Source organism: Muscardinus avellanarius (assembly GCF_963383645.1).
Source record: "Muscardinus avellanarius genome assembly, chromosome: 12".
NCBI lineage: Eukaryota > Metazoa > Chordata > Mammalia > Rodentia > Gliridae > Muscardinus > Muscardinus avellanarius.
Window position 1 is genome coordinate 19436894 of NC_137798.1, and position 12955 is coordinate 19449848.

Below are 12955 nucleotides of genomic sequence, written 5' to 3' on the forward strand. Positions count from 1 at the left end.
TCATCTGGAAACAACTTAACCCTGAAAAACCAGATAGGCATACACCCAGGGGCATTCTACCTCCCAGACATACACCCAGGGGCATTCTACCTCCTAGATACACCCCCAGCCCTATTTTTTCTTCTTTTTTTTTTAGAAACAGGGTCTAAGTTGCAGAGGGCCTCACTAAGTAGTTGAGGTTGGTCATAAACCTGCAATCCTTTTGTCTCAGCCTCCCAAGTACTGGGATTACAAGTGTGCACCACCATGCCTGGCTTAATTTTTTTTTTTTTTTTTTTTGGTATGTGTGTGTGGTACTGGGAATGGAGCCCAGGGGCATTCTATCTCCGAGCTACACCCTCACCCTCAGTCTCATTTTTTTATTATTTGGAAACAAGGTCTCATTGAGTTGCAAAGGGCCTCACTAAGTAGCTGAGGTTGTCCATGAACTGCAATCCTCCTGTCTCAGCTTCCAAATGCTGGGATTACAAATGTGTGCCACTACGCCCGGCTCAAATATTTCAAAAATAGAATTTTTGAAATAGAGTCTTGCTCTGTTGCCGAGAGTCTTGCTATGCTGCTGTGGCTGTTCTAGAACCTGAGGTCCCTTTTTCAGCCTCCAATTACAGGAATGCTCCACTACACTTGGCCCCGGTTTTCTATTTATAATATTAAGAGAATCAAAATTGAGGTAGACAATAATCCCAACAAATGTAAAGTTAGATAGCTTTGATCAAAAAAACACTGATGGGGGACAAGGGGTGTAGCTGAATAGTAGAGGGCTTGCATAGCAGTAGATACAAACTTGTGTTTGATCCTGAGTACTGTCCCCCAAAGGCACTGACATGTATTTAAAAAACAAACAGTGCCGGGCGTGGTGGCGCACGCTTGTAATCCCCGCGCTTGGGAGGCAGAGACAGGAGGATCGCGCAGGTTCGAAGCTAGCCGCACGCGCTGGCTTAGGAGACCCTGTTTCCAAATTAAAAAAAAAATGTAAAAATAGGTCTGGGAGTGTAGCCCGGAGATAGAAGGGCTTCCAGGAACCCCAGTACCACCAAAAAAAAACCCAAAAAAACAAAAAACAAAAACAGAAAATGAGCTAAACTTCAGAAAATGAGCTAAACTTCAACTACACCTTTCCCCTTCTGATTCTCAAAATATCTGCGGTTGGGAGAAAATTGGAAAAATGCAGGAAAATACAAAACACAGAGGAAAACTCCATAATCTTAAAATAGTGCACGTACTTTGCATATTTTAGTCTATTTACTATGGTTTTTTGTTTTTGTTTTTGTTTTTTTTTTGGTGGTACTGGGGTTCCTGGAAAGCCTTCTACCTCTGGGTTATAATCCCAGACCTATTTTTATATTTTTATTTGGAAACAGGGTCTCTTAAGCCAGCATGGCTGGCTTCGAACTTGTGTGATCCTCTTGTCTCGCCTCCCAAGCATGGGGATTACAAGCGTGTGCTACCATGCCCGGCATTATTTACTATATTTTTAAAACATAGATAAAACGACTTTACTGTACCTACAATTACACACACACACACACACACACACACACACACACACACACACATGTACCACTGTGCATGGCTTCTATATATTCTTTTTAAGCATATTCATTTTCCTGTATCATATAAAACCATGAATAAAAATTTGGTGGTTTGAATAACAGTGCATAATTTACATTTTTTATTTTACTAGTGTTGATTTTCTATTATACAAAATATTTTTATATCTCTATGCACATATCTACACTGACATACAAGATATTTTTTCCTTATGGCAAATTCCTAAGAGAGAATAACTAGAGAAAAAAGGATCAACATATAAAAAATTTCAAAGTCACTACAAAACTGTTTTCCAGAAAAGTTATACGAAAATTTACTCCCATTGAAAGTACATGATGAAGCTGGGTGTGGTGGCTCATGCTTGTAATCCCAGTACTTGGGAGGCTGAGACAGGAGGGTTGCACAGTTTCAAAGCCAGCCTCAGCTACTTAGTGAAGCTCTCAGCAACTTAGTGAGACCCTGTTTGAAAATAAAGTATAAAACAGGTCTGAGAGTTTAGCCCGGAGGTAGAAAGCCCCTGGATTCCATCCCCAGTATCAAAGGGGGGAAAAAAAAAAGTACATGAGGGCTCAAGTCTTATGGCACAGACATCCTCCACATAGTTTTTTTTTTTTTTTTTTGTGCGTCTGTGGATGGAACCCAGGGGCATTCGACCTCTGAACTACACCCCCTGCCCATTTTTTAATCTTTATTCTGAAACAGGGTCTCACTGAGTTGTGAAGGGCCTCAGTAAGTAGTTGAGGCTGTCCTCCAACTGCAATCCAAGAGTGCACCACCACGCCCAGGAAATTTTTACTTTAATGCTAAAAAAGGCTTGTACAGATGGGTGTGGTGGTGCACACTTGTAATCCCAACATTTGGGAGGCTGAGACTGGACAGTTCATAGACAGCCTCAGCTACTTAGTGAGGCCCTTTGCAACTCAGTAAGACCCTGGTTTAAAAGACTAAAAAATAGGACTGGGGGATAGCTTGGAGGTAGAATGGCCCTGGGTTCCATCTCCAGTACCTACCATCTCCGGTAACACACACACACACACACACACACACACACACACACACACACACACACAACTAAAAATCAGGGTGTGATGGCATATGCCTATAATCTCAGTACGTGGGAGGCCAAGACGGGAGAATGGCAGGTTGTAGGCCAGCCTCAGCAAACTAAGCAAGATCTCAGAAACTTAGGGAGATTCTGTTTCAAAGTAAAAAATAAAAAGGGTTGGGGATATAGCTTAGTGGTAGAATGACCTTGGGTTCAATTCCTAAAACCCAAAACAAAAGTCACTAATTTGTTGGGCGAGACAGGTATCTCCTTAATTATTTATGGTTTTAATAATTATATTACTCACAAAATAATGTGCAAAAACAAATGTACATCTCAATAAACTGCCATGAAGCAAATACTCATATAAGTACCATGAGATTCAAAACAAGTAGAACACTGCCAGCACCTGAAAGTCTATTTCCAATCACTCACTCTTTCTTCCTCCTCTCACTATCTGTTGTTCTGATATTTTTTTTCTTTTTGTGCTAGGGATTGAACCCAGGGGCATTCTATCTCTAAGCTACACCCCCAGTATGATTTTTTCTTCTTTATTTTTGAAACAGGGTCTGAGTTGCAAAGGGCCTCACTAAGTAGCAGAGGCTGTCCATGAACCGCAATCCTCCTTTCTCTGCTTCCCAAATGCTGGAATTACAAGTGTGCACCACCACACTCAGCTTTTATTCTAATTTTTAATACCATGTAGTTTTAGATGGTATTTATTTATTTATTTATTTATTTATTTATTTATTTATTTATTTTTGCGGTACTGGGGATGGAACCTAGGGGCATTCTACCTCCAAACTACATCATCAGCCCTATTTTTAATTCTTTATTTTGAAATAGAGTCTCATTGAGTTGCAAAGGGTCTCACTAAGTAGTAGCTGAGGCTGTGAACCGTGATCCTCCAGTCTCAGCCTCCCAGGTGCTAGGATTACAAGCATATACCATTATGCCCGGCATAAACAACAGTTTCTAAAGTAGTATTCAAATTTATACCCCCAATAATTTTTCTATTATGATATAACTTATCAAAGCTCCATGGACGTTCCATTATAAGAGTACAGTAATATTCTATACCATACACATACATATATACACATATATACTGTTACTTATACACATATGCATACACTTATATACATTGTGCTTATTTATTTTTCTCAACAGTATTTACATAGCATCCATTAGGCTTCCTGTCCTTAAAAAGCTCAATCTAGTAGGGGATAGTGGTATGAAAAAGGAGTAGCTGCACTATAGTATGGTAACTGCAACAACACAGTACACTTAACCACAAAGGCAACCTCTGGTTATTTCTGTCTGAGGGTGTATAGGAAAACTTTATAGATGTTATTATTTAGACAAATGCACTGCTTTTTGAATAGCTATATTCATTTCATCTCACATATTCACAGCATACTGGCCTTTCCTGTTCACTTATCTCTTAGGGAAATATATATTCTGTCTTCCCTTTGCCCCTTTCTCCTTCTTACAGTGCTGGGGATGTAACCCAGGGCACTACACAGGCCAGGCAGACTAGGCAAGTGTTCTACCACTGGTCTGCCCCCATAGCTCAGCACAGATATTTTCCATTTCTTAGTCATTACTGATACCTTAGGTTGGGTTTTTGAGACTGTAATTGTCTTGGAGATATGTTGGATGTCATAGAAGACAAACATGATTATTACAAAAAAAAATTAACTACTCACTTATCTCTGAGAACAACTCCTTCAATACATGCACCAAAAAGGACAACATTGCTTAAATCTGCAATACTAAGGGTCAAGGAAACTGCTGTTTATCCTCTAACACAGATAGGAAGTGGATACTCAGGATATGTCTCCTAGGATAGTTCTCCTATCAGTAAAATGAATTGCTAAATTCACTAAACCTAAAAATCTTTCTTCAATTTTGTATATGAGGTGGTCAGATTACCTAATAAGTCTAATAAGTGAGGTGGGAAGACAGAGATACTTTTCCTACCAGGATAAAAGCACTGATCACCCTAAGTTTACTGGATGCTTCTATGACTTAAGACTGGATCCATGAAAAGGATACAAACAAAGGATGTGGTCAGGATGGCAAGAATTGTTCCAATGGGAATAGACTTCTGAGCATCTTTCAGGTCTCCAGATCTGTTGGATCCAGCCATGATACCTTTAGAGAGGGAGAAAACAACTGAGGTAACTGGACATGCCAATGTTCACACTGGTGCCAAAGACTAGAGGTAAATCTAGAAAACCAACGAGTATAATTCTGTCTTAGATAAATCACTCTCTGGGCTCGCAGCTTCTAAAGTAGATGACAGCCCGGCTGTTACCTGTGACAGAGGGAAAGAAGATCCCCACCAGAAGAGTGAAGGAGGTGGTGATGTCCACTAGAACATATTCATGATTTAAACTTCCCAAGACATCAGATGATTTGGCTGAGGGCTTTTCAATTATCTCTCCCTTGGGTAGATAATTACTCCAAAGGTTCTCTGAATGGGAAAAAAGAGAATAGCAGAAACATCAGTATGGTAAGAGTATACTTAATTTCCTATCAAAACAATACTCAAAATCAGATTCCTCTAATTCGTTTTATTTTTTTGTGGTGCTATAGCTCAAATTCAGAGCTTTGTACATTGCTAGGCAAGTGTTCTACCACTGAGTCACACCCACAACTCCTTGCCATAGTTAAAAAATCTTTTAATCCTTTTTGTGTGTGTGTGTGTGTGGTCCTAGGGATGGAACCCAGGGGCATTCGACCTCAGAGCTACACCCCAGCCTTAATTTTTATTATTTACTTTTTTTTGGGGGGGGTTCTGGGGATGGAACCCAGGGGCATTCGACCTCCTAGCTACATTCCCTGCCCTATTTTTTATTCTTTATTTTGAAACAGGGTCTCACTAAGCTGCAGAGGGCCTCATAAAGTAGCTGAGGCTGTCCACGAACCACAATTCTCCAGTCTCAGCCTCCCAAATGCTGGGATTACAAGCATGCACCATCATGCCCGGCCTCTTTTAATTCATTTTTACTGGTGTATTTTATGTGTACATGATAGTAAGAGTCATAATGATTCCTTCATATATACATATAACATTATTTCATTTGTTTCCTTCCTCATATCTCCCTGTGTTAGTGAGATTCACAGTCCCCTTCTCATACTTTCCTCCCTACCTCATCTTTTTATCACTCTCTTCCTCCCTCCCTCCTTTTCATTTTTAATTAATTAATGCATTCATTCATCTTTTCAGTACTAGAGATTGAATCCAGGGGTACTCTAGTTGTTCCACCTACAAGCTTCACCCTCAGCCCATGTGGTCAAAAAAAATTGGAGACAACAACCAGATAAAGCCCTGCTATCAACATGACAGCCGCGGCCAGCTCCACCGACACCCATCACCACTTCCTAGCTCATTTGGCCAGGCATCCAGTACAGCAAATGAGACACGACTCTACCATCCTCCTGTGCCAACCCCACCAGGAACATCTGATAGAGCTAGAGACGAGTCCTGTTCAATAACGACAGCAACATCAAAAACACTGAAAAGCCACAGGTCCTGGGTGACAGTCTCCGGTTTATCTTCCATACACATAATTCTATGTGGTCTAACTACTGCCAGCTTCTTCTGACTCTCTTTAATGTCAAAAAAGGATGATATGTTTTTCACTTTTCTGGGCTAATAAAAACACCCAGCAAGCCAGACGTGGTGGTGCACACTTGTAATCCCAGCTTTTGGGAGGCTGAGACAGGAGGATCGCGGTTCGCGGACAGCCTCAGCCACTTAGTGAGGCCTTTTGCAACCCAGTGAGACCCTGTTTCAAAATAAAGAATAAAAAATAGGGCTGAAGCTGTAGCTCTGAGGTAGAATGCGCCTGGGTTCCATCCCCAGTACTGCAAAACAAACACAAAACAAAAACACCCCAGCAAAAGTCCCAGTCCTCTGATGGAAAAATTCAGCTCCATTTAAAGAGACTTCAACAACATGGTATTAACACATTGTGTCACTCTTTTGCCAGTCAAAGCCATAAAGCCAGGACTACCAACCAGTACGGGACTTGTGGATCATCCATCAGACCAGAGTCACCCTACATCCCAATGTGTCTAACCTGTATATCTTCTAAGTTCACTCCCAGCCATTGCAGCCTAATACATATCTTAAACTTAAAGGATGCTTTCTTCAATACCTGTCTGACTCCTGTGAGCCAAAAAAGTATGCCTTTAAATAAAAAGACCCAAAAGCTAAAAGCAAAAATGGGTAGACACTTAAATTCGATTGCCTCAAGGGTTTAAAAACTCCCCCACTATTTTTGGAGAAGCTCAGTGTTTTCCTTCCTGTACTTGAGCTATACCCTCCTGCAGTATGTTGATGACCTTCTGGACTCGAGACCCTTAAAGGCTATGTCACAAAAGCAGGCCAGCTGCACACTGTGGTTACAAGTTCTCTAAAAAGGGACCGAGGGAGCTGGGCGAGGTGGTGCACGCCTGTAATCCCTGCGCTTGGGAGGCTGAGACAGGAGGATCACACGGGTTCGAAGCCAGCTTCAGCTACTTAGTGAGGCTCTCAACAACTTAGTGAGACCCTGTTTCCAAATAAAATATGAAATAGGTCTGGTAATATAGCCCGGAGGTAGAAGGCCTCTGGGTTCCACCCTGAGTACCATAAAAATAAAAAAATTAAAAATTAAAAAAAATAAAAAATAGCCGGGCGTGGTGGCGCACGCTTGTAATCCCTGCGCTTGGGAGGCGGAGACAGGAGGATCGCGCAGGTTCGAAGCCAGCCGCACTGGCGTAAGAGACCCTGTTTCAAAAATACAAAATAGGTCTGGGAGTGTAGCCCGGAGGTAGAAGGGCTTCCAGGAACCCCAGTACCACCAAAAAAATAAAAAAATAAATAAAATAAATAAAAATAAATAAAAAATATAACAACAAAAATACCAAAAAAAAAAAAAAAGGGAGTATCTGAGATTCGCCACTCAAAAAGAAAAGACTGTTGCGGATAGGAAAAAAGAAGAAAATCCAAGCTATTTCAGCCAACCAGAAAGCCCTCCACAAAATTTTTCAGCATGGTTAAGGGTCTGATTTGGATCCCAAACTCTGCGGTCACAGTAAAACTCCTTTGTATTGGAAAAAACAAAACAAAACAAAACAAAAACAATCCTTTCAACAACTTAAAAGGCAACTGCTAAAAAGCTTTCACCTTGATTGTTTAAAAAAAAAACAACTAAGACAGCAGTCCAGATTCTGGTTCAACAACCAATGGCAGTCTTATTATGTAAAAACTCTGGTATATAGCTAAAAGAGGTACATACCTTAAATCCAGTTATCCCGATGACAGTGATGAGTCACTGATCCAGGACTATAAAAACGTGCTAATGTAAATCCACTCAGGGAGTCCAGACTCCAAAACAAGTCATGGACTAACCTTTGTCATAAAAGTCACCTACGAAGCCGGGTTTGGTGGCACATGTTCGTAATCCCAGCATTTGGGAGGCTGAGACAGGAGGATTCCGGTTCTTGGACAACCTCAGCTATTTAGTGAGGTCCTTTGCAACTCAGTGAGACCCTGTTCCAAAATAAAGAATAAAAAATAGGGCTGGGAAGCCGGGTGTGGTACACGCTTGTAATCCCAGCATTTGGGATGCTAAAACGCAGTTCGCAGATAGCCTCAGCTACTTAAGTAGTAAGGCCTTTTTCAACTTAGTGAGACCCTGTTTCAAAATAAAGAACAAAAATTAGGGCTGGGGTTGTAGCTTGGAGGTAGAATGCTCCTGGGTTTCATCCCCAGTACCACACACAAACACACACAAAATGTCACCTAGGACATGACAGTCGCCCTGGGCATCACCTGAGAGCTGTACTCCACATATAGACCACAGAGTTCAGATAAAATAATAGAGCCAACACTTAGTTCAAATATATTCTGAAAAAATGATTTGGTACAACAAAAGCAGTTAATCTTTCTAATAAAATTAGTAAAAGCTAAGCAGACAAACTGAATGCTCCACAAATGTCTGTTATCTTTTTTATTCACTATCAATACTGTACCTACGACCTTAGTACAATGTGCAAAGAAATTTATGGATCTAAAATTTAAAACAGATGTCATTTAAGGAAAGAATTTGGGAAATTTAGCTGAGTTAGGAAAACACAAGTGGATGTGGTGACAAAAAAATAATTCTATCATAGCTGTCAAAGCAGAAAGGACACTGACAATTTATCAAGAATACACAAAGATGGGTGTGATGGCATGTGCCAGTAGACAACTTAGGCAAGAAGGTTCCTTTAGCCTAGGAGTTAGAAGCTATACTAGGCAACACAACAAGACCACATTAAGAGAGAGAGGGAGAGAGAGAGAGAGAGAGACAGACAGACAGACAAACAGACAGACACAGACAGACAGACAGACAGAGAGAGAGAGAGAGAGAGAGAGAGAGAGAGAGAATATGAATACATTAAATATTTCATCCAAAGGACAGATTTTCTGAGCTTTGCTCAAAAGGAGATAAATGTTAACAGATAACACTGTGCAAGGGAATCTCAAATAGGATAATTTTATTAATAGAAAAGTAGAAATATGTTGAATGAACTGTGTGCCAAGCTGGGAATGGTGGTACGCAGCTGTAATCCCAGTACTTGGGAGGGTAAGACAGGAGGATCACAGGTTCAAGGACAGTTTCAGTAACTCAGTGAAGCCTCCATCACTTAGTGAGACCCTGTTTCAAAATGAAAAAATAAAATGGGCTGAGGGTATGGCTCCAAAGTAGAATGCCCCTGGGTTTATTTCCCAGTGCCACACAAATAACACACACACTTACAGGCTGAGTGTCGACTGTGGAGGTGTGTCTTCATGGATAATAAGAGTCTAAGGTGAGAAAGTCTATTTTCCTTAGAGAATAAAAAACATATCTAATAACCTCAAACTTACCTGTAATGATACCACTAGCCAACCCAGGAATGCCCTGGACTGAAGTGACATTATTGTGAACAAAGTATTCATCACAGGTGGCATTGAAAAATTGGCTTGAGTTACAGAAGAAGCCCCATAACTTGGATGGTACTGTCATGTTGTTGATTTCCTTGGTCTTAGAGCAAACATCAATGTGTCTTGATGATAGGGTACGGTTACCCAACATGCACACCCTAAATGAAAACAAATAGAGAGAAAGAGCAAACAAAATAACATTTTTAATTAATTAATTTGTGGTACTGGGGATGAAATCAAGAGGCATTTTACCTCTGAGATACACCCCAGACCGACCTATCTATATTATCTATTTATTTATTTATTGTTCTGCAGTACTGAGGATTGAACTCAGGGGCATTCTACCCCTATTTTTATCCTTTATTTTGTGACAGGGTCTCACTAAGTTGCAGAGGGCCTCACAAGTGCTGAGGTTGGCCATGAACCTGCAATCCTCATATCTTAGCCTCCCAAATACTGGGATTACAAGCATGTGCCACCATGCCTGGCTCTTTTATTTTATTTTGAAAGAAGGCCTCACTATGTCAATGGGTCTCATTACTTGCTGAGGCTGTCCTCAAACCTGTGATCCTCCTATCTCAGCCTCCCAAGTACTGGGATTATAACGTGCCATCATGCCTGCTGAAAAAATATAATTAAAAAACAAAAAGAAAAACTGGTGTGGTGGCACATGCTGGTAGTCCTCCCAGTACTTGGGAGGCTGAAACAGGAGGACTGCAGGTTCTAGGTGTGTGCCACCACACCCGGCATGACCAGGTTTCAAAATAAAGAAATAAAAGCTAAGTGTGGTGGAACATGCCTGTAAACCCAGGACTTGAGAGTCTAAGACAGAAAGATGGCAGGTTTGAGACCAGCCACAACAATTTAGAGAGGCCCTCAGCAATTTAGTGAGACCCTATTTCAAAATATAAAATAGGAAGCCAGGCGTGGTAGTGCATGCTTGTAATCCCAGCACTAGGGAGGCTGAGACAGGAGGATCATGGTTCATAGACAGCCTCAGCTATTTAGTGATGCCCTTCACAACTCAGTGAGACCGTTTCAAAATAAAAAATAGGGCTGGGGGTGTAGCTCAGAGGTAGAATGCCCCTGGGTTCTACCCCTAGTACCAGGAAAAAAAAAAAAATATATATATATATATAATAGGGCATGGGGTATAGCTCAGAGGTACCAAAAATAAACAAAGAATTAGAAAAATAAAATAAAATAGGACTAAAATTGTATCTTGGAAGTAGAATTTTCCTGGGTTAAGCCCCAATTACAAATGAATAAATAAATAAATATAAGGGGAACACACATTCATATAGGAAAAAAATCTCATCTCTAAAAGCTTCTATGGTCATAGGAGGTAGGAAAGGAATTAATATTTATTTATTTATTTTTTGCAGTACTGGGGATGGAACTGAGAGGGGCATTCTACCTCTAAGCTATATTCCCAGCCCTATTTTTTATTCTTTATTTTGAAACAGGGTCTCACTGAGTTGCAAAGGGCCTCACTTAGTAGCTGGGGCTGCCTGTGAACAGCAATCCTCCTGTTTCAGCCTCCCAAATGCTGGGATTACAAGCGTGCGCCACCACGCCCAGCTGGAATTAATATTTATTGACACTACTGTGAATGATGACTTAAATTTTCTGCCAATTTAATCCTTTCAGTGATCTCACAATGTAGTAGTATTTCTATTTTGTGGATGGGAGAACTGAATTTAGGAAGATGAAGTACACTGCCCAAGGTCATATAGGTGGTAGGTGACAGTGACAGAATTATTGCTGCTACACAGGAATCACTGGAAGACTTTAGGCTGACTCTTCCCAAGATGTTAGGTTATTAATTGTTATGTCAAAAAAAAAAATACTGGAGTACTTTGTTTTTTGTTTTATTTTGCAGTACTGGGGATTGAGCCCACCCAGGGGCATTCTATCTCCAAGCTACACTCCCAGCCTTATTTTTTATTCATTTTGAAACAGGGGCTCACTAAGTTGCAAAGGGCCTCACTAAACTCACTAAGTAACTGAGGCTGGCCATGAACCTAGGATCCTCCTAAGCCTCCCAAATACTGGGATCACAAGTGTGTACCACGACACCTGGCTGTTCTTATTTTTTAAATGGTTTTTTCTTTTTTTGTCAAGAAAACCCTTGTATCCATAGCATTCTCTTAGAAATGTTAAACCTCAGCTGGGCGTGGTGGTGCACACTTGTAATCAGAGCATTTGGGAGGCTGAGACAGGAGGATCATGGTTCACAGCCTCAGGTACTTAGTGAGGCCCTTTGCAACTCTGTGAGATCCTGTTTCAAAATAAAGAATAAAAAGTAGGGCTGAGGGTGTAGCTTGGAGGTAGAATGCCTCTGACTTCCATCCCCAGTACTGAAAAAAAATTTTTTTTAAAACCTTCTAGCTATTACTGTGAGGAAGACAGCTTGGCTAGGATTAAAAATCAAATTCCTCTATGTCCAAGAGAAAACTGTTTTTGAACTCAGTGGAACATGTGTTTTTGAGACTCAGTGGGAGTAAGAGAATTTAAGGATAATATAAATATTATTTTATTTTTCTTTCTGATTTTATTCTTCTTTGACCCAAAGATATAAACAAAGAAATATAATACCCATAGTTAAAATACCTCTTCAGTGGAACTGGGCAACTTTTAAACATTTGCCAAGCAACTACATATAAACCTAATGAACCATGTACCATTTACTCAGATTTGACAACTCCCAACAGTTCCCAGTTTTGTTTCATGTATTTCTCTAGGGTTTTGCCTTGTTTTGTTGGAAGTTTAAAGAAATTACTATTGCTTTCTCCCAATATTATAACTTGTTTCCAATTTAAAAAGAAGAAGAAAGCCAGGTTTGTGGTACAGGCATGTAATCCCAGCATTTGGGAGGCTAAGAAAGGAGGATCTCGGTTCACGAACAACCTCAGCTACTTAGTGAGGCCCTACACAACTTGGTGAGACCCTGTTTCAAAATAAAGAATAAAGCCGGGCGTGGTGGCGCACGCTTGTAATCCCCGCGCTTGGGAGGCTGAGACAGCATCGCACAGGTTCAAAGCCAGCCTCAGCTACTTAGTGAGGCTCTCAGCAATTTAGTGAGACCCTGTTTCCAAATAGGTCTGGGAGTGTAGCCCGGGGGTAGAAAGCCTCTGGGTTCCACCCCCAGTACCACCAAAAAAAAAAAAAAAAAAAAAAAAAAAAAAAGAATAAAAAATAGGGCAGGCAATATAGCTTGGGGGTCGAATGCCTCTGGGTTCCATCCCCAAACCCACAAAAAAAAAAAAAAAAAGGAGAGCCAGGTGTGGTGTCACATGCTTGTAATCACAGCACTAGGGAGGCTGAGACAGGAGGATCACACAGGTTCGAATCCAGCCTCAGCTACTTAGAGAGGCTCTCAGCAACTTAGT

The 12955-nt window shown here is 40.8% G+C and overlaps 1 protein-coding gene across 3 annotated transcripts in view; it reads right to left on the reverse strand.

Annotated features, from left to right (window-relative positions):
* Positions 1 to 12955, reverse strand: part of SLC12A6 (solute carrier family 12 member 6) — a gene marked incomplete at both ends in the record, with an annotated part of 124191 nt that overhangs the window by 16240 nt on the left and 94996 nt on the right. For all 3 annotated transcript variants that reach the window (XM_080706950.1, XM_080706949.1, XM_080706951.1), the window contains 4 exons: positions 4306 to 4363; positions 4655 to 4753; positions 4917 to 5075; positions 9507 to 9721. In XM_080706950.1, coding sequence (XP_080563076.1) covers positions 4306 to 4363; positions 4655 to 4753; positions 4917 to 5075; positions 9507 to 9721 — 531 coding nt within the window. The remainder of the gene's footprint in view (positions 1 to 4305; positions 4364 to 4654; positions 4754 to 4916; positions 5076 to 9506; positions 9722 to 12955) is intronic.